The sequence below is a fragment of the Ambystoma mexicanum genome, chromosome 5p (genome assembly GCF_040938575.1).
Source record: "Ambystoma mexicanum isolate Mex_15411 chromosome 5p, UKY_AmexF1_1, whole genome shotgun sequence".
NCBI classification, from domain to species: Eukaryota; Metazoa; Chordata; class Amphibia; order Caudata; family Ambystomatidae; genus Ambystoma; species Ambystoma mexicanum.
In genome coordinates this window covers 1,110,044,937-1,110,064,323 of record NC_090930.1, presented here as the reverse complement: position 1 = coordinate 1,110,064,323, position 19,387 = coordinate 1,110,044,937, and the positions used below count along the sequence as shown (strand labels likewise).

At 49.7% G+C, this 19,387-nt stretch overlaps 1 protein-coding gene across 2 annotated transcripts in view; it reads right to left on the bottom strand.

Annotated features, from left to right (window-relative positions):
- Positions 1-19,387, bottom strand: part of DEK (DEK proto-oncogene) — a 557,420-nt gene that overhangs the window by 77,188 nt on the left and 460,845 nt on the right. For both annotated transcript variants that reach the window (XM_069613584.1, XM_069613585.1), the window contains exon 10: positions 16,720-16,788. In XM_069613584.1, coding sequence (XP_069469685.1) covers positions 16,720-16,788 — 69 coding nt within the window. The remainder of the gene's footprint in view (positions 1-16,719; positions 16,789-19,387) is intronic.

The following is a 19,387-nucleotide window of genomic DNA, read 5'->3' as shown; positions in this document are numbered from 1 at the left end:
TGACTTACAAAAGTATGGACCGAAAGCCCAGGTGGCTGCATCACAGATGTTACGAATAGGAACACCAGTCTGCAGGGCAGTAGAGGCAACCATACCCCTGGTAGAATGGTTCCGCAAGCCTATCGGAGGGTCCTTACCCGCCAAGCGGTAACATTCAGAAATTGCCAGCATAATCCATCCATCGAGACAGTCTGCTTAGTAACAGCTTGTCCCAAACGCCTTCCAGCGAAACCAATAAAGAGTTGATCGTCCACTCTGACCCAGGACATGCGTGAAATATAAAAGCTCAAAGCTCTCCTAGGATCCAGCCTATGGAGCCTCTCCTCTTACTTACCAGGATGCGGAGGAGGACAAAATGCCGGAAGAATAACCTGGCTTAAATGAAATTCCGACACCACCTTCGGAAGAAAGGAAGGACGAACTCTAAGGACAACCATGTCCTTGTGAAACACAGTGAAGGGTGGCTCAACTGAAAGTGCCTGTAACTAACTCACTCTGCGAGCGGAAGTGACCGCCACTAAAAATACAGTTTTAAGAGTTAACAGTCTCAAAGGGCAGGAATGCAAAGGCTCAAAGGGAGCACCCATTAGAAACTTCAGAACAAGGTTCAAATCCCAACCGGGCGCCTGGAAAGGTGACGGAGGGAACACATTAGTAAGCCCTTTTAGAAACTGAGAAATTAAAGGAATTTTAGAATAGGAACACCCTTCAGACGAGCGCTTAAATATGGACAGTGCCGCCAGGCAACCATTAACGGTACCCACTTGCAAGCCCTTGTGGGCCAAAGAGCAAAAAGGGCAGAACCACAGGAATGTCACATGAAAAAGGATCCACATTTTTAACCCTGCACCAGTCGCAGAAATTTCTCCAACGGCACAGGGACTTTGTTGCCGGCCGTCTGGCTGAAAGCAACACCTCCATCACGTGTTTAGGGAGGTTCCAATCCTTATACCCGTTACGCTCACCTGGCTCCCACAGGGGCGTCGATCAGACCCGGACAGCTGCGGACTCCACCAACGTGATGCGTAGTGCAGAGATGACAGACTGGACGGGTCCTCCAAATCTCGTCTGCTTGATCCATAGAAGTATTCTCCTGCAAGTGGAGAGAGGAGTCTAGCCACTCGTGGATTCTAGTGATGGCACCCCGCTGTTCTCCCCACCAATCACTTCCAAAATTCCCTTTCAGTAATCTCACCTTATATTCTTGAAAGGAGCTCTCCATCCTGCGTGTATTGCAGGGGCACGTCGATACCAATTACTTCACTGGTTCGAAGGGGTTTGGAGAGTTCCGGATGAGTTGACTCTCAGGTTCCTGGCAAGGACCAGTAAGTATACAGTTCATAGAGTTCAATATGTCCGATGTTCACTCTTGTCCCATTCCCATCTTATCTTGCAGCAGAGTACGAGAGAAGTTGGTCTCATTGCAGCTGATAGCGTGCAGCTAAGAGTTTTTATTAACTGACGCTGTCCGGTAAAATGATGCATGTATTTGACGTGTTTTCTCTCAGTTTACAGGTGCGGCGTACGAGGATGTGGAGAGTTAAAGAATAATGCCTCCGGTGGTAAATCAGATAAGTCTACGGTGGCAAAAGAGATTGTATTTGTTGGCTCTCTCGGCTCACCTGGTTTATTTTATCCCCTAGGTGCTGGAGTTCGGCGAAGAAATGATGGAGGCAGCGCTGAATCGAAAGATGCTGTGAGGACTGGTGAGTATGGCGCTGCAGCTGGCGATGCTACGCGTGCAGAAATAACTTCCTTTCCAGGTTCAGAGACGTGATGGATTCGGAATCAGGTGAGGAACTGAATAATGTTCGTTTTCTAACCTTGCCTCCTCTTTCCTCTTCTTCTAGGAGCTCCGGATTCAAGACGGGCGTGGCTGGATGCTGACTTGCAGGCATGGTGAGCGCTACGCTGCTGAGTGCAAAATAACGTTAAGCGTGTGCTGCTGTTCGGGCGTGGTTTAAATAGCCTCCAAAGTAGTCCCAGGTAAGAAGTTCCCCAGAACCACACCAGAGTAAAAAATAGTCCCTGTAGTAAAACAGTCCCATCCAGGCCTCACGTTGGCTTGGATTCATTTGCAGCATGGTCTGCATGAGGTAAGTAATGTCCATGAGCCTGGCGCCTAAGGCGCCAGGCCTGAACCCAGACAGCCCCCAGCCGGGGCTGCTGGGGTTTTAATAAATATCTGGATGCCTGCTCCCAGGGATGATGGGCTTGATCCGGATGCCCGGGGGTAGGCATGACAATACCTCAACCTTTCAGAAGCCAAGCATCAAGGTTGAGGGATCTGACCTCTGGATGGAGAACCTGACCCCCCTCCCGTAAGAGTAGATCGTCTCGGTAGGGAAGACAACGTGGAGGGCAGATGAACAAGTCGAGAAGGTCTGGGTATCATGTCCTCCTGGCCCATGCCGGAGCAATGAGGATCATCCGGGAACCGAACCTCCGTAGCACTGGAGGAAATATGTACAGCAGTGGGAATGACCACTCCACCACGAACGCGTCTCGTAAGGCTCCTCTTGGAGGAAATTCCTGCGAGTAGAACCTCTCGCACTTCTGGTTGACACTGGAGGCGAAGAGATCCACTTGAGGGGTCCCCCAAAGGGCGAAGATCTCCAGGAGAATCTCCTGAGCAAATTCCCACTCGTGAGAGATCGCGCTCTGCCTGCTTAGAGCGTCCGTCGTCTCGTTTTCTTCTCCGGCCAGATGAACTGCCGAGACCGACATTTCCTGCTGGATTGCCCAGACCAGAGCTGCATCGCCTCCCTGCACAGAGGAAGTGACCCTGCCCCCCCCACCCATTTTCGCTGGGGTAGTGCATGGCCACTGTGTTGTCTGTCAGAATCAGGACATTCTTTCCTCGCACCGTCGGCAGAAAAGCCCTCAGGGCAAGCCCGACGGCCCTCAGCTCCAACAGACTGATATGAGTCTGGACTCCGACGGAGACCAACGACTGCTGACTCAACTCGTTGGCATGAGCTCCCCATCCTGTGAGGGATGCGTCCTTGACGATCGTTACCTCCGGCCAGGGTATCCAAAATGGAGCCCCCTTCGTCAGATTGCCTTTGACGGCCCACCACAGAAGGTCCTGGGCGACCAAGGGCGGTACCTGAACGCGGTCCGACATCCTGCCGGAGGACTCAGACCACTGGAGCTTGAATGCCCATTGCAAAGATCTCATCCGCAACCTGTCCTCTGGCACCAGAAGAATGCAGGATGATATGAGGCCGAGCAATCTCAAGAACTCAAACGCAGGGAGACTCTGGGCATGTTGGAACTTTTGCACCATCTGCTGAATGTGATGAGCCCTCACCTTGGGAGGAAAACACTGCCCCAGGGACGTGTCGAGCACTGCTCCGATGTACTGGAGCCTCCGAGTTGGCGTCAAGTGGGACTTCTTTAAGTTGAGGGAGAAGCCCAGATTGTGGAGTGAGTGGCAGACGCACGACTTGCTCGGGAGAGCGCGCCTTGATCAACCAATCGTCCAGGTAGGGGTAGACGTGAATCCCCTTTCCTGAGATGCGCTGCCACCACTACCATGACCTTGAAGACCCTCAGGGCGGAGGTCAATCCGAACCGCACAACCCGAAAAAGAAAGTGCGAGTCGCCAACCGCGAACCTCAGGTACTTGTTGTGCTTTGGATGGATCGGCACATGAAAATAAGCGTCCTTGAGGTCGAGCGACACCAACCAGTCCTGAAGTTGAAGGGCCTGGAGGACTTGAGAAAGAGTAACCATCTTGAACTTGTCCTTCCTGAGGAGTTTGTTCAAACTGCACAAGTCCATGATGGGTCTCAATCCCCAGTCTTTCTTTGAAATCAAAAAATAAGGGGAATACCATCCCTTGTTCCTCTCCGCTACAGGCACCAGTTCTAGGATGCCTTTCTCCAGCAGGGATTGAATTTCCTGCGCAAGGAGCGGATCCGGACTCTTCAAAAAGGTTCCCTGGTGGACTGTCGTGAGGCCTCTGCCGGAAAGGAAGACAGTAGCCGTGGGCTATGATCTCCAGAACCCACACATCTGAAGTAATGGCACGCCATTCGACAAGATGCTGCGCCAGCCTTCCCCCAACCGGCGGACCATGGGACACGGCCTCATGACTGAGCTGAAGCGGTGGTGCCTGAGGGCAAAGCAGCAACAGCCCAAGCGGCCTTGGCACTTCGAGTGCCTTGTTTTCCACCTCTGCCACTCCTACGGTGGCCCCTTTGACTAGCAGCTCCTTTCGCTTTACCAAAGGATGAGCAATAACGAAAGGAACCTCCCCTCCATTGCTGTCCCCTAGGACGAAAAGGCGGAGGTTGGCGAACTGCAGCGCCCAACGACTTCGCTGCAGCTTTTGAGGTCTGCAATCTCAAGGCTCTCGTCAGCCTTGCTGCCAAAAAGATGGACACCATCAAAGGGCATGTCTAAGAGCCGGGCTTGCACATGAGGAGCAAATCCCGACTTCTGCAACCACGCAAACCTGCGTATTATGGTGCTCGCCGCCATGGACCGGCTGAGGCAATCTGCCATGTCCAAACCCGACTGAACGGCCTCACAGAAAAATATGAAATATAATATGAACGTCCCGCAGTTTCTGCCGCATCCAGAGAGCTCTTTACAATACTCTGGTTGACCTGGGTTCCTTCGCCAATAGTTGTAAGCAGGCGTGTACGTAATGGTTCCGGCGCTTCTTCGGCGTCTTTGCGCAGTTTGGCCCACTGCGCGTCCGCATAGCTAGCGAGCAAAGAATTGTTGTTGGCAATTCTTGCCGAAAAGGCGGCCGAGGAGGTAACTCTTTTTGCAAGGGCATATAACCGCTTGCCCTCCTTGTCAGGTGGTGCCTCACTGGTGGAAAGTGGTACCCCTGCCCTCTTTGTGTTGGTTACTACCAGGGAATCCGGAATGGAATGTCCCCTGATGTACAGCGGGTCTGAGGGTGTAGGAGTGAAAAGTTTTTCAATTCTAGGATTGACCCCTCTGATTAGTGCGGGTGTGGACAGCGAAGGGATGATTCTTCTCTTCACCGAAGCGAGGAGGGGAATTGTCTGACTGATCGGGGGTTTCTCCTTAATTACCCTTTCTACAAAGTCTAATTCAGGGGAGAGCTCTCCAGTGTCCAGTTCGAAGTGTGCTGCTGCTCTGCGCAACAGGGCATTAAATGTGGGTTGATCGTCAATGGGAGACGTGTTTCTAACAGGCGAATTGTCAGGAGGATTTAGGTTCAGGACATCAGTGTCGGAATATATTGATGGGGATTGCCAGGGGTGAGAAGGTCCTTCTGGATTTTCTCCGAAGCCTTCTCCTACCAAGTCTGGGCTGTCTTCCAGACCTTCCTCCTGGTTCCGTCCCTCTTCCTCGTCCATAAAATCATCCTCTTCCTCAAAATAATGTTCTTCCCCAGTGAGGTCCTACACACTATGGAAGTCTGAGGCTGTGTCCTGGTGGGGATTGACTAGTCTTGGAATTTTGCCCCTGGGGTCCTCCTGAGGCCCTTCTCTTATTCTCTTTGGAGTGGGAGGGTTCTGGGTATTCATAAAACTCTCCATTCTTTCCATGCAGAGATGGAGCCTTTCCATGGTTTCATGGGGTACCCCTGAGCGGTCTAGCGGGGGAAAATTGGTGTCTTGTAGCTGAAAACGGCTCGACCTCTCCCACAACGTCGAGGAAAGTGTCCCGTCGCCCTCCGAAAAGCCTTCAGGTGTGCTGGGAATCCCTTCGACTGAAGGAGATCGTCCCTGTCTTTTCGGCGTGTCTTTCGACCTTTGCGTAGTGCTCGACGAGTCTTTCGGCGTACGCTTGCGGGTGTCGGCTACCACGATCCTCGCCAAGCTCTCAGCGACTCGTTTGTCAGCGGAGGGCTGTGGTTTCGACGTTATGGGTGTCGATCGCTCTACGGCGGCATGCACTTTCTGCTGATGCGCGCCGGCCGATGATTTGGGGCGGCGCCCTTATTTGCCGAAAGCCCAGTCGCTGGTCGCGGCTGCGAGAGGGGCTTCGAACCCGAACGGTCCGAGGAGGCCGCCGGTGAAACCTGCGTCTCCTTGGGCGCTGATGCTCTCTTCGCCTTCGACAAAGAAGAGCCATGGGTTGTGTGCTTATGTGTGGTCTTGTGTGCGTCAATGTCGCCGGGGTGTTCATCCCCATATGCAGGGCGTGAGCCGAGCCCGTCGGGGCCGGGGACAGACGACGAAGCGCGTGTGCGCTCTCTAGGGTGGTTTTCGACTTCCGTAGTGGAGGTCGTGGTATCACGTTCCTCGTCACTGTCAGAGGTAGCGACGGTGGGTGGAGCGTCGGCCTTCGACATAGCGTAGGCCGCCCACCTCTTGACCCTACGGTCTTTTAGAGTCTTCGGCTTAAGAAGCCGACAAGCCGTGCAACCTTCCTCTTTGTGATCGAGGGGCAAGCAGCGGTTACACCGTGAATGCTTGTCCTTCCAAGTAAACTTGCCCTTGCAAAGCGGGCAAAACCTAAAGGGTGTCCTCTCCATAGCCGAGGCAATAAAACGTGATAACCACCCCAAGGGAAAGGAAGGGGAAAAGGAAAGGCATTCTCAGAAAAGAACTAGAGATGTCCCACGACCCCCACTCTCCCTACTGTATTTGGCCTGCGAGGCCAGGCCACGTGTTCGGCAACGCCGAAGGATCTACTCCACTCGTCCCCTCCGTCGAAGATCTTGCTTGGCGGAGACAGCTTCACAACAGCGTCGAGGGGGGGATCGATATGTTCTATATTAATATAGGAAAACGACCAAAGGTCGAGGAGATGAAATCTGCAATGTCTCTCGAGGAGCTCCGCGTAAAGGCGACCAGTAGCTGGGCGGAAAAAAACAATCTGTGGGACCTCGACGCGTGAGGGATTGTGGGTACAACACACGTCACTATAGGGATAGTGTTACAGACACGCCTTGTCGACGTCCCCTTTTCGACTACGAAAAACAAAATGCAATACTCCGCAGTGACCACTGGATGTCGGACCTATGCACAGCATGTGATTCTAAGCAGATTAACAAACATCAGAAAGTTTCTTACCTGTAACTCCATTTGTCCAGCATTGGTATCTTTCATGGATTCACATGCTTAGAATATTCCCCGTCGTCAGACTGGGACCCTCGGTACACATATAGCCTTTTCCTAAAGGAAAAACTTCTGACACTTGTGTCCTATCTATGTCCTTTTAGGACCTGCCTACGCATGCTCCGTAGGCCGTCCCAGTATAAGAAGCCCGCCCCCGCGGCTCCTTCAGATTTCGGCCCCTCCAAAGTAGGAAGGGTTAAACTTATCACGCCAATACATTGCATTCCGGGGAGGTTGGCGGGCGCATGTGAATCCATGAAAGATACCAATGCTGGAGAAATGGAGTTACAGGTAAGAAACTATTCCCTTCTCCAGCATTGAATCTTTCATGGATTCACATACTTAGAATAGATTGTATAGCAGTAACACCTGAAACGGCGGTGAGAATGTAATGTAATATACCCTCACCATAATACACAATGCATATGTACAGCAGGAATACGTTTACTCATAACCTTACCCACAAAGCATACTGTCATCAAAAGGTAGAAAACAGATTCTCCACAGCGTGGAGCTTACCATACTGAAACAGATGGCGCAGGACAGCTCTTCCCATCTGCAACTCGTCCGCATGCTGCCTGGCAAAGCAATAGTGGCGGGTAAACGTGTGGGGCACTGACCATGCCACAGCCTGGCATATATCCGTTAGCAGAATTCCTGCCCATAATGCTGCTCAGGAGGACGTTGATCTTGTAGAATGGGCTCTAGGATGCCCTTGCAGCGGTCTTCCGGCCTTGGAGTGGCAAAACGCAATTGTCGATGAGACCCATCGAGCCAATCCTTGTTTAGAGATCGCTTTTCCCCTCGTCGACGGACCATATGCGATTAACAGTTGTCGAGTAGACCCGAGTTCCTGTGTACGATGTAGGTAAAATTTCAGAGCCCTCTTAACGTCCAAGGTATGAAGAGCTTTTTCTGCTGCCGATGATGGGGTCGCAAAGAAAGTAGGTAGAACGATGGACAAGTGTTTGTGATACACTGTCAGAACTTTTGGGACGAACGTAGGATTAGTTGCCAGGACCACCTTGTCCTTAAAGAATCTTAAGTATGGCGGGTCTACGACCAGCGCTTGCAGTTCCGAGATTCTCCTAGCTGATGTGATAGCAATTCAGAATGCCAACTTCCACGATATGAATTTCATGTCAGACGTGGCCATAGGCTCAAAGGGCGGTTTCATTAAGCCTGCCAACACTGTGTTGAGACTCCAAGTTGGAGGAAAACGTTTTACCGGGGGGAAAAGTTCGAAATAAACCCCTCATGAAGTGTTTCACAAGTCTGTCGCTGAATAGAGGAGATGACTGGCTCTTCCTCGTTAACCTCGAGATGGTCGCCAGGTGCACCTTTATCGATGTGAAGGATAAACCCCTCTCCGCCAAGAGAAGCAGGTAAGGTAGAACTTGTTCGGCGTCACCGTCAACGGTTGTAGGCCTTGCTATCCTCGACACCATTCACAGAACCTCCGCCACTTATAGGTGTAAGATTTGTTGGTAGAAGGGGCTCGAGCCGCCTGCAGAATTTTTTGACAATCCTCCGAAACGTCTAACTCACCAAACTCCGAAAAGTCAGGAGCCAGACTGCAAGGTTGAGACTGTCCGGGTCGTGATGCCAAACCGTGCCTTTGTCCCGGGATAGTAGGTTTGGGACTCTCGAAAATGCTATTGGATGTTCCAGCGACAGGTGAAGCAGGTCGGAGAACCACGGTTGCCGCGGCCAGTACGGTGCCACTAGAATTACCCGGCACCTGTATCTGCGTATCCACTGTACTGTCCTCCGTATGACGGGGAACGGAGGAAAAGCATAAAGGAACATGTCCGTCCATGGGAAGGAGAATGCCTCCCCCATGGAACCCTCCTGAGGCCATCTGCTTGCGAATTGCTCGCATTTCTTGTTGTCCTTGGTTGCGAAAGCGTCCAGAGGGGGGTGACCCCATTTCTCGAACACTCATCAGCTGAACTGTGTCCATTTCCCATTCGGGCCATGCTTCGCTGAGGGAATCTGCTTGCGAATTCCTCACTCCCGAGAGATGGTGAGCCACGATGGAAATCTTGTGCTTTAATGCTCAATGCCATGTTTTCTGGGCCTCCATGGAAAGAGTTCTTGATCGCGTCCCTCCTTGTTTTCTCAAGTAAAACATGGCCGTCGTATTGTCGGTCAGTACTCGTACTCGCGATCCCTTGATGTGTGGTAGGAATGCCTTCAAGGCCCATCGTACTGCTGAGCTCTAACACGTTTATGTGTAGGAGTGACTCAGTTGGAGACCAGCAACCTTGCGTTTGAAGAGCATCCATGTGAGCTCCCCACCCGGTCAGGGACGCATCCGTGACTATGGTTCGCTGAAACTCCTGTTCAGATTGTGGAAACTGCCACCACTGAAGGGTCCGAAGCAGTTTGCCGTCGTTGATGGTTATCTTGTCTGACCACGATCCTTGGGCCTGCGTCCATCGGTCCGCGAGGAATTCCTGGACTGGCCTCATGAATAGGCGACAGTTTGCCACTAGATGGATGCAGGATGCCATGGCCCCTAGGACCGAAACGTATTTCCTCACTGAGAGCCTGTTGGTTTGTCGTAATCGGCTCGCCAGCTGATTGAGTTTTGAGGTTCTGTCGAGAGAAGGCTTCACTAGCCCTAACTGGGTCTCGAACTGTGCCCCCAGGAACACCAATGTTCTCGATGGCCGCAGAGGATTTTTCGAAGTTTATGGCAAATCCCAGCTGTTGTAGAAGCTGCATGGTGGCTTGCAAACTTGTGTTGGTCGACGCTGGGGAGGATCCCCTTACCAGCCAGTCGTCGAGGTATGGGTATACGTGGTGGCCTTGCTTCCTTAGCCAGGCCGCTACTGGGGCCAGGCATTTTGTGAACGTTCTGGGGAGGTCTTGAGCCCAAAGGGAAGAACCGTGAACTGGTAGGGAGTCCGCCCTATTACAAATCTCAGGAATTTCCTGTGTTTCCGACACATTGGAATATAGAAGTACGCGTCCTGTACATCCAGGGACGCTAGAAAATCCCCTTCTTGAACGGCGCAGCTCACTTCCTGCAGCGTGAGCATTTTGAATTTTAGGCTCTTTAAAGACTTGAGATCACGTAAGTCTAAAATGGGACACCATTTGCCGTATGGCTTTTTTACGACGAAGTATCTTGAGTAGACTCCTTGACCTCTCTGATGTTGGAACTAATTCTATCACACCCTTTGCTAACATGAGTTCCCTCTTGTTGCAGTATCCTCAGATGGGAATGATCGGTGAACGCAGGTGGAATGTGCTGAGGGCTGTGCTTGAATTGTAGAGAGTGCCCGTTCCTTATAGTGTCCAGCACCCATGGATCCGTCGTTATTCGTTCCCATTCGTCGACATATGCTGACACTCTTCCCCCCAGAACGGTGTGTTGTCTGTCACTGCTGATCTTTATTTTGCTTGTCTCTCGACGACGGATAGGATGGTCTCTTCCTGGACGTCTGGAAGTTCCGGCGTCGGTTTGCCGTTTGAGAAGCACGCCTGTATCCCTGGGAGGGGTAAGCCGACCTGCCAAAGGATCGGTCTCCAGACGCAGAGAATCTGGAATTACCTGAAGCCCCTCTGAAGGGACGAAAAGACTTGTAGCTTCGGCCACTCTGGAGGGCACCCAATGAACGTGCCGTGTCCGAGTCCTCTTTCATTCCCTTTAGGGCCTCGCCCACCTTCTCTCCGAATAGAAGGTCTCCCTCAAAAGGCATATCTAAAACTTTGTATTGTACCTCTGGTCTGAAGTAGCTACACTTAAGCCATGACTGTCGTAATACGACCCAATTATTGACTTGCTTGAAGCCTGACTCAGCGAGGTCCACCGCGATGTTTATTGCGTGATTGGAGGCTTCCTCACCCTCTTGGACAAGTAACATCTCTGCCTTCCTATGCTCTTCCGGAAGATGATCCAGCAACGGCGCTAGCCTGTGCCACATCTCTGTCGTATCTGGCTATAATAGCCAGAGAGTTTGCGGCCTTTACTGTGGTTGCTCCCACGGAGAGCACTTTTTTGCCAAAGGCATCCTGGCGTCTTGCTTCGTTTTCAGGCGGAGTCGTGCACTTGTGCTGGGCGTTCGCCTTCCTCGCCGCTGCCGCCGACACCAACGATTGCGGCGTTGGTTGGGAGGATAAACACTTGGGGGTAGACTCTGGAGCCTTAAACATTTTCTCGAGGCGTCCTTTCACTGCCGGCTCCGAAAAGGGGTGACGCATTGTCTGCAACCCCTCCTTCCACACGTGGTCTAGTATTGGTATTGAGAACACAGACCTTCTCTTACCCATGTGGTCAAACAAAAAAGTCCTTTTTCTGTTCTTCCTGGGACAAACCAAATTCCTTACACGCCTTCTCCATCATAGAATGGAATGATGCAATGTCGTCCGGAGGGGGATGGGTGAGCTGGGCTTCTTGGGGTTTCTAACTCCACTTCTGACTCCCAGGTTGGATCCCTGGAGGGGGATGATGAGATATCCGACATGGCTCCCCTGTCAGACTCCGAATCTGGCAGCTCACCTTCCTCTTGGGGTGCCAATGCTGAGATTGGCGTGCGTAAGTGCGTCGGACGGGACGGGCCCGGCTCGTCGACGGGTGACTGTGGCAGGTTTGCCTGAGGTAGTCTCTGGTCCAACGACTGTACCAAAGACTGAAGCGTGGACAGAATTTCCAACGACAAAACAGATTGAGAAGAGGGGCAGATACCGGTATACCGGATCCCCTCGTCGACGACTTGTCAACCACTCGTAGCCCTAGGTCTGCCGGGCCAGCTATTCTCCCGCTCTCGTCCTCCCCGGAGGACAGCAACAGAGCCTGTTCTTGCAGTAAAGTATCCGGGGGGATCGGATCAAAAACTTCAGGCCTCCAGGCTTCCTGTAGAACCCCCATTGACAAGGCCACCGTCGCAGTCGTTGACGGTGGATACCACATGCGTCAGTGGCAGGGTGGCCGATGACTGGACCGCCGTCGACGACAGTGACTTAGCAGGTGGTTTAGGCGGTCCCGCCTTTTCCACACTTGGCCTGCCTTTACTCGACTGGAAGTCGATCTATGGTGATCGCCCGAGGAGGATTTCGGCCTTTCCTGGTCATACTTTTTTGATGAAGATGACTATTTTTTCGACGAGGACTCTAGCTGAATGACTCCGAGATGACACTTTTTCCGTCGGTCGAGATTTCTTCGCCGGTGGTTCCGACGAGGCAGCGCGGTGTGATGTTTTCGCCGATTGTGTGGAGCCTACCTCCGAAGGGGGGGTATGCCCCCGCTCCATCATTCAGCCATGCCACCAGCCGACGATTTCGGTCTTTGAGGGTCTTTTGAGAAAACCCTTTGCATATGTCGCAGTTATCAGCCGAATGAGGAGGGTGGAGGCCGTATATACAATCCATATGTCCGTCCCCCTCGTAAACTTTTTCAATCCGCGCATGGACGGAACAGCGCTTTTCCTGCCATGGAGGAAAAATTCCCTCGAACTCCAACTCCAGGTACACAACCTTGTACAAAATAGTAAGACGACGTGAGGAGATCCCACTACTTTGGAGACGGTTGAAATCTGAAGGGGAGCCGCGGGGGTGGGCCTCTTATACTGGGACAGCCTACGGAGCATGCGTAGGCGGGTCCTAAAAGGACGTAGATGGGACACAAAAGTGTCGGAAGTTTTTCCTATAGGAAAAGGCTATGTGTACCGAGGGTCCCAGTCTGACGGGGAATATTCTAAGCATGTGAATCCATGAAAGATCCAATGCTGGAGAAGTATGCGTCCTCCAGATCCAGCGACGACAAGAAGTATCCTTCCTCCAGTTGGCCGAGCATGTGTTGCAACGCGACCATCCTGAATTTGAGATTGGTTGAGGTGCCGCCAGGCCTCCAGATAAGGTGCGTACCTGGCCTTTTTACGCATTAAAATGTTGTAAATACGACAGCTTTATTATTTTCCTGTGTACATTTACACACAGGTTTAGAGCAAGGGCAGTGCAAAGGTCAGGTAACTTGACAGAAACCAGAAGGCTTCTTTTGATTTTTATCTACATAGATGTAATTGCAAGCCATCTCTGAAACCGAATGTGTTTCTGAAGCCTTTCAAAAATAGAAACTGCACACTGTGATAAAATGAATGGTTTCATTCCATTCAGCTTCAATACTGTGCATATTTTCCTAGAATCTTAGGATTGTATTGTTAATAAGATGGAAAACTAAGTTGCAATTTAGAATTAATATTTTGTAACAAATTATGGGTTTTTTTCTTCCCCAGTGAAAACAAACCATTATTGCACAACTGTTTTTCAGAGCTCTGGTGCTGGGTGCATAATCATGGGGAGGCAGATCATTTTTATACTTATAATTTAATTTACACTCTTATTATAAAAACAGTGTGTAAAGTGCATAATCTAGTTTACATCCATTCAACCTTGCTGTCAATGGGGTACATTACTAAAAATGGTCAGTGGCAGCAGAGTTTTAGTTCAAGGGTGAGTGATTGTCATTAGACCAGTCAGAGGTGTTCTAACCTCCCAATCTTCAAGACTACAATTAAAACATCCAAAACCTGACTCTCCAGGAAGTGCAAGCGCTGTTCAAAAACAAACAAAAGAAAGTTACATTGGTACCTTAAATAGAAACTCAGCAAAACCTGTCCTTGTGATAATCGAGATAGGTATTTAACTTTATGTAGCGCTTCATGAATGGTTTGTCCAACATATTGCTAATGTGATTATTATACCTGAGTCGATACTCAGTTAACTGACCTCTGAAGGATGTTAGCCAATAAGATAGCTCAGCCGGTTGAGCACTCGTTGTTGCAAACTGTGCGTGATCTGTAGGTTGCAGGTTTGAATCCCGGCAAGTCCAACTCAGCATTTCATCCTTTCAAGGTCGATAAAGCAGTACCAGCTTTGGTTTGGTGATAATTTTGATAAATATGTTCTATGTACAGCGCTTTGCCAAAAGCGCTATATAAATAACCATTTGACCATTAGATTAGATATGAATTCAGCATGGATTCCTTGCCTCTCTGCACTGTTGTATCATAACATTGGCATATCATTTGGTAGTAATGGTTCCAGGGAATTAGAACTTTCATTAAACATCAAAAGACAATTCTGCTATCGAACCTCAAAACACACAAAACAATTCATGTTTGCTTTGCCATGTAATTGGCTAGGTTTTTGTGATATCAACATTTATCTACAGGAGAGATCAAATGGCCAGACCTTAGAGAAATAATGAAAGTTGTATTCTGTCACAACGCAGAAAGCTGCCGCATACTAATGATTTCCAGAGGTTTTGTACACGTCGGGCTGAATGTCACAAACATTTTACTCTTGCAAAGGAGAAAAGTCATTTTTACTTTTAAAAATCACATTTACTCTCAAAGTTTAAAAATAGGGAGTAAAATACACCCACCTCAAAATCTTATCTGGAGCACTGGGTGCCGCAGGTCTAGAATGGGCCTCCAGCTCCTGGTCTTTACCAAGAAGTATCTGGAGTAGACTCTGGAGCTGCTTTGCAACCAGCTCTATTGCCCACTTTTAGCATGGCACATACTTTCTGTAGGAGCTGAGGGATGTGTGCTGCTCCTGCGGGGCCACCGGTGTTATCCGGACACTTCTGCTGGAACTCGTGTCCATGGGCGAGTGTGTCAAGCCCCCATAGGTCGGTGGAGATCTTTTCCCACTCGCTGCCTAATCCCGCCAGCTGGTAGGCACCCCCTGTCCCCCGTCTCCTGGCCAGTTCAATCTTGCTTCAGGGCCTGCATGCCACCTTGGGAGCAATGACAGCCACCTCCACCGAAAGCCTTGGTGCACATGCTGTAGGCCTCTTGGGACATGGACAGGGAGGGTTGACTGAGGAGGACCCTCCACCGAACCCCTTTAACGATCTGCCCGATTTTCTGCCGGAGCCCCATAAGGATGGACAATGCTGCTGAGGTGTGCCCAGGGCGCGGACCGTCAGTCTTAATGGCCTGCAACAATTTGTACAAGGCTTTCCCTGAAGCGCATGTCCAGCCCCCTAGGACTCTCGTCTAACTCTTAATGGAAGTTGGTGGCCTCCAACCTGCCACGACGACAGAGGCAGATAGTTCCCCACCTGTCGGAACCCAGTGTCTGCAATGTCCAGGGCCACAGTGATGGCATGTTCCGATGCCACCTCACCTTCCTGGAGGATCTCAAGCGCCTCGATTCGCTTGTCTGGTAGCAATTCCAGCAACGGGGGCCATTTTATACCACAGCTCTGGCTAGGATCACAAGTGCATTCACTGGCTTGACTGTCGTTGCTGCCGAGTAGATCACTTTCCTACCCCTGGCGTCCAACTTTTTCCCCTTGCTGACCGGGGGAACGGAGGCTGAAGGAGGGATTAGAAGACTTCTTCCTTGCTGCTGCAGAGACCACAGAGTCCAGGGAGGGCTACGACCGTAGGCACTTGCGTGTAGACTCTGGCACCTGTTACGACTCCAGCCTATCCCTCTTAGCCGGGGCATCTCATCAGCACCAGGCCCCCACCCCAAACGTCATCCAGGAGAGGTACCATCAGAATGGTCATCCTTTTGCCCTCACGTCGTTGGTAAAGGAAACCTTGCTTCTTGGTCTCTTCTGGTGTCAGCTGAAGGGGGACGCTCGGGCGACCATGATGTGGAATGACCCCACTTTGTCTGGGGGAGAAGCCCTCGGCGGTAGAGAAACGCCTTCTGGAATCTTCAATGAAACTGACGATTCTTGCCCTTGAGGGGCACTGAAATTCACTGACAAATGGATCCCTGCTTGTCGGCCGATGGAGAGAAAAAGCACACGGGCTCTGTTCGACAAATATTGGTATTTTTTAGCGAAAAAGCACAAAAAACGTAATAGCTCATGGAACAAAACGCGAGTACTACCAACAACTGAACGTGCAGTAAAAATCTGAAGATGGCTGCCAGCTGAGTGGCTTAGGTAGAGGGCAGTCATTGGCTGGGGTCAGTAGGACCCAAAATACAGGTATTGGTTTAGAGGAGAACTAGTTTAAGTGAAAGTGAAACTTTTCTTTTACAGAGGATTCCCGGCCTGACAGGGAATATTCATGAGCATGTTAATCCATGCCAGACCCCATGATGGAGAAAAGGTAAGTAAGAAATGGGTCCTCTTACTATTCTTGGGAACAGTAGTTCACACAAGAAAATGTAGTTCTACATTAAGAGAAATTCAAGGGATTTCTCAGTGGAAGTGCACAAAGGGTGCTGTGTGTCAACGCAAAAAGCAGATGCCCATGGAGTTTACCAGACCAACAGTAAGAAAAAAGTTCCACTCATGCAGGAGTTAAAATTAAAGAGGCCCAAGTCCAGCAAAAGAGCTAGGGGTCTGCAAGGTTAAAGTGAATGAGCAGAGAAATGAAAATCCTCGCCAACAAAGTTGCAACCACTCGGTGTGGACATTTTGGAAAGGGGGGAAATTTTTTAAAAAAACATTGTGAAATTAAAACCAAGGGACTGGGAGCATTCAGCCACAAGCTTACACAGAACTGAAAAGAGAAAGGTTCTGGGAAAACTAAAGCTGTTTGTGCTTGGAGAAGGAAACATTATCTAAGTAGTCAGATTAAAATAAACTGATTGAAATAAATGTAGCTTTGAGCAGTTGTTCCCTTCCTCTGCACCTCATTCAAGATTCACTCAAGCCTTACATGGCAAACCCAACGCAAATTACCTCCTTTACTGCTGCTTTGATGAAGTCTTTCCTGGAAGTTAAGTCATCGTTTGGATAGCTTTCATTGACCTGAAATCATATTGCAACAAGAAATAATATGTAAAGCTTTTTTTTTTACAACTAGTTGTCAACCACAGTAACAACTGACATTTTCAATGATTTATGGCAACGTAATTGAGAAACAGCCTTACGAAACCAACAAGGCAAAAGAAATATGTCAAACAGCATACATGTAGAATATGATCACGTATCCATGTCACCTACAAACTAAGTTTATGAATGAGCTTCACAAGTGACGCACTTAATATTAAGAAACCCATACCTAGGATACCCTAACTAAGCCAATTAGGGGGATTTTACACTCCGTTAGGTGCTGCTTGTATTAGGTAAAACTAGTCGCTGGGTTTTCATTCTCCAAATGCATCAGGCAAAGAAAAATGGTCCTATGCATATCCTGTAAGGGTGGTTTAGAAGTTAAACAAAAGTAAGGTTGGCAAGAAAGAAAATACACCTTTGTGACTGAGACCCATTTTCACCATACTTTTGCTATGTCTGGCAGGACCACAAAAGCATTGAAAATAAAAATCAGAATGTGGTGTATGCACAGATGCACTGCCTGCTCAGGGCATCCTCCATGCATGCTTCATTACCCTCAGTTTTTCAAGAGGTCATTGAAGACAAACACCATATTAGCATACATTAGGGAGCCTAACACAAGTTGCCGTCTGTAACAGAACTTGGAAAACCCCACCTTATACCAACAGGGTTACACTTCTTTGTTCAGACCTGAACCACACAAAGGTTTGGTAGAATGGCGAGCAGCCAGGCTTATTTTAAGGAGGACTGCAGTGAGGTACAGGGAACTTAATATATACACTTGGTTCAAGAAAACAGGAACACAATTAGGAGTTATATAAAACAATAGACCTACACTAAGCGAGAGGTGATAATTCACAAGTCAAGTACTTTAAAACAGTAATTATAATAGCACTTTAATATTCGGTGGATAATACACCAGTTGTAGTAACTCTAGAATATCATTGGTAGCAACAAATCACTTAGTAAAACTGTCAAAAAATATATGCAAACTGATAAAAACGTGTTAAAACTTTATTCCAACCAGCCTTAATGTGCCCAACCGTATCTAATGTGAGTTAGTGTTCAGCTGGGTCTCTGGACCACCAGTGGCCAAGCAGCAAAGGCAGGGTTAAAAAGGTTCTGTATGGCAAAGTCTCCTCTTCCCTTATTGCAGGTAAGGGAAGTTAGTTTCTCAGGCAAGGGAATCAGGAAGTTCCCTTGTAGGATTGCCCCAAGGACCTGTGTTCTAAGGCACGATTTGAGTACAATGGATGGTGCACCCAAATGTAATTATGGGATACCTGAGAGGTGCAAGATACAGCTATCTGCAGCGCCCAGGGTCAAGCAAACAAAACCACAGATAAGCTGTACCAGGGATAGGACGGTACGTTTAGTTGAATAAATGGTTGGTGCAGGACGGTTCCAGCAGTGAGGAGACAGCCGACCCGGTCAATGGTTTTTTTGGTCTTGGCGACAGAAGAAAGGGACTTAAGTGGATCTGACAACAGCTCTTGGCCAGACAGATTGCCAGCAAGGAACAAATTACTTTCCTGTAACTGTTCTCCAGCATGGATTCACATGCTCATGAATATTCCCGTCAGACTGGGAAAGTGGTAATAGAAAAAAAAACCTCAATTTTGTTTCCAAACTGTCTCACTGAGCTCTGGGTCATTCTGCCCCCACCAATGACTGCACTCTACCCAAGCCTCTCCTCTGGCAGCCATCTTCGATTTGGTAGCACCTAAAGGGGCACTAAGACCAAGAGAAGAGCCGCAGAGAGTCAGGCAGGAAGGTTCACATGTGAATTCATGCCAGACCCATGCTGGAGAACAGTTACAGGTAAGGAACAAGTTACTTGTAACTGTTGTTCTCCAGCATGGGTCTGGCATGGATTCACATGCTCATGAATATTCCCAGTCAGGCCGGGAATCCTCGGTATAGAAAAAAATTAGTATCAGTTTCGTTTCTGATCTGTCTTTCTTAGTAGTAACCAATCACTGGTCTCTGGGTCATACTGCCCCCAGCCAAGGACTGCCCTCTCCCTAAGCCCTGCCTCCGGCAGCCATCCTCAGATTTGGTAGCACGTAAAGTGGCAGTATGACCAAGTGAAGAGCTGCAAAGGGGTAGGCAGGAGGGTTCGCATGTGAATCCATGCCAGACCCATGCTGGAGAACAGTTACAGGTAAGTAACTTGTTCCTTCTCCAGCATGGGGTCTGGCATGTATTCACATGCTCATGAATAAGAATACATAGCAGTACACATGCACAACCACGGGAGGTGGCAACAGGCTCAACATTAAGCAATACAACTCAACATTAAGCAACTCTTACCTCCTCGCCAGGCTCACCTTAGGCCAACAGGTTGCGCAGCACTGATTGGCCGACCCTGGACTCCTCCCTGGAGTCCCGATCGATGCACTAGAATCTTGTGAAGGTGTGCGATGACCTCCACGTCGCAGCCCCGCAGATGTCCAGCAGGGGTACACCAGGCAGGAACGCCGTGGTAGCAGCGATCGCTCTGGTCGAATGGGCTCTCGGACGGCCGGGCAGCTGTCGGTTTGCCAACCGGTGACAGTGCATGATGCAGCCG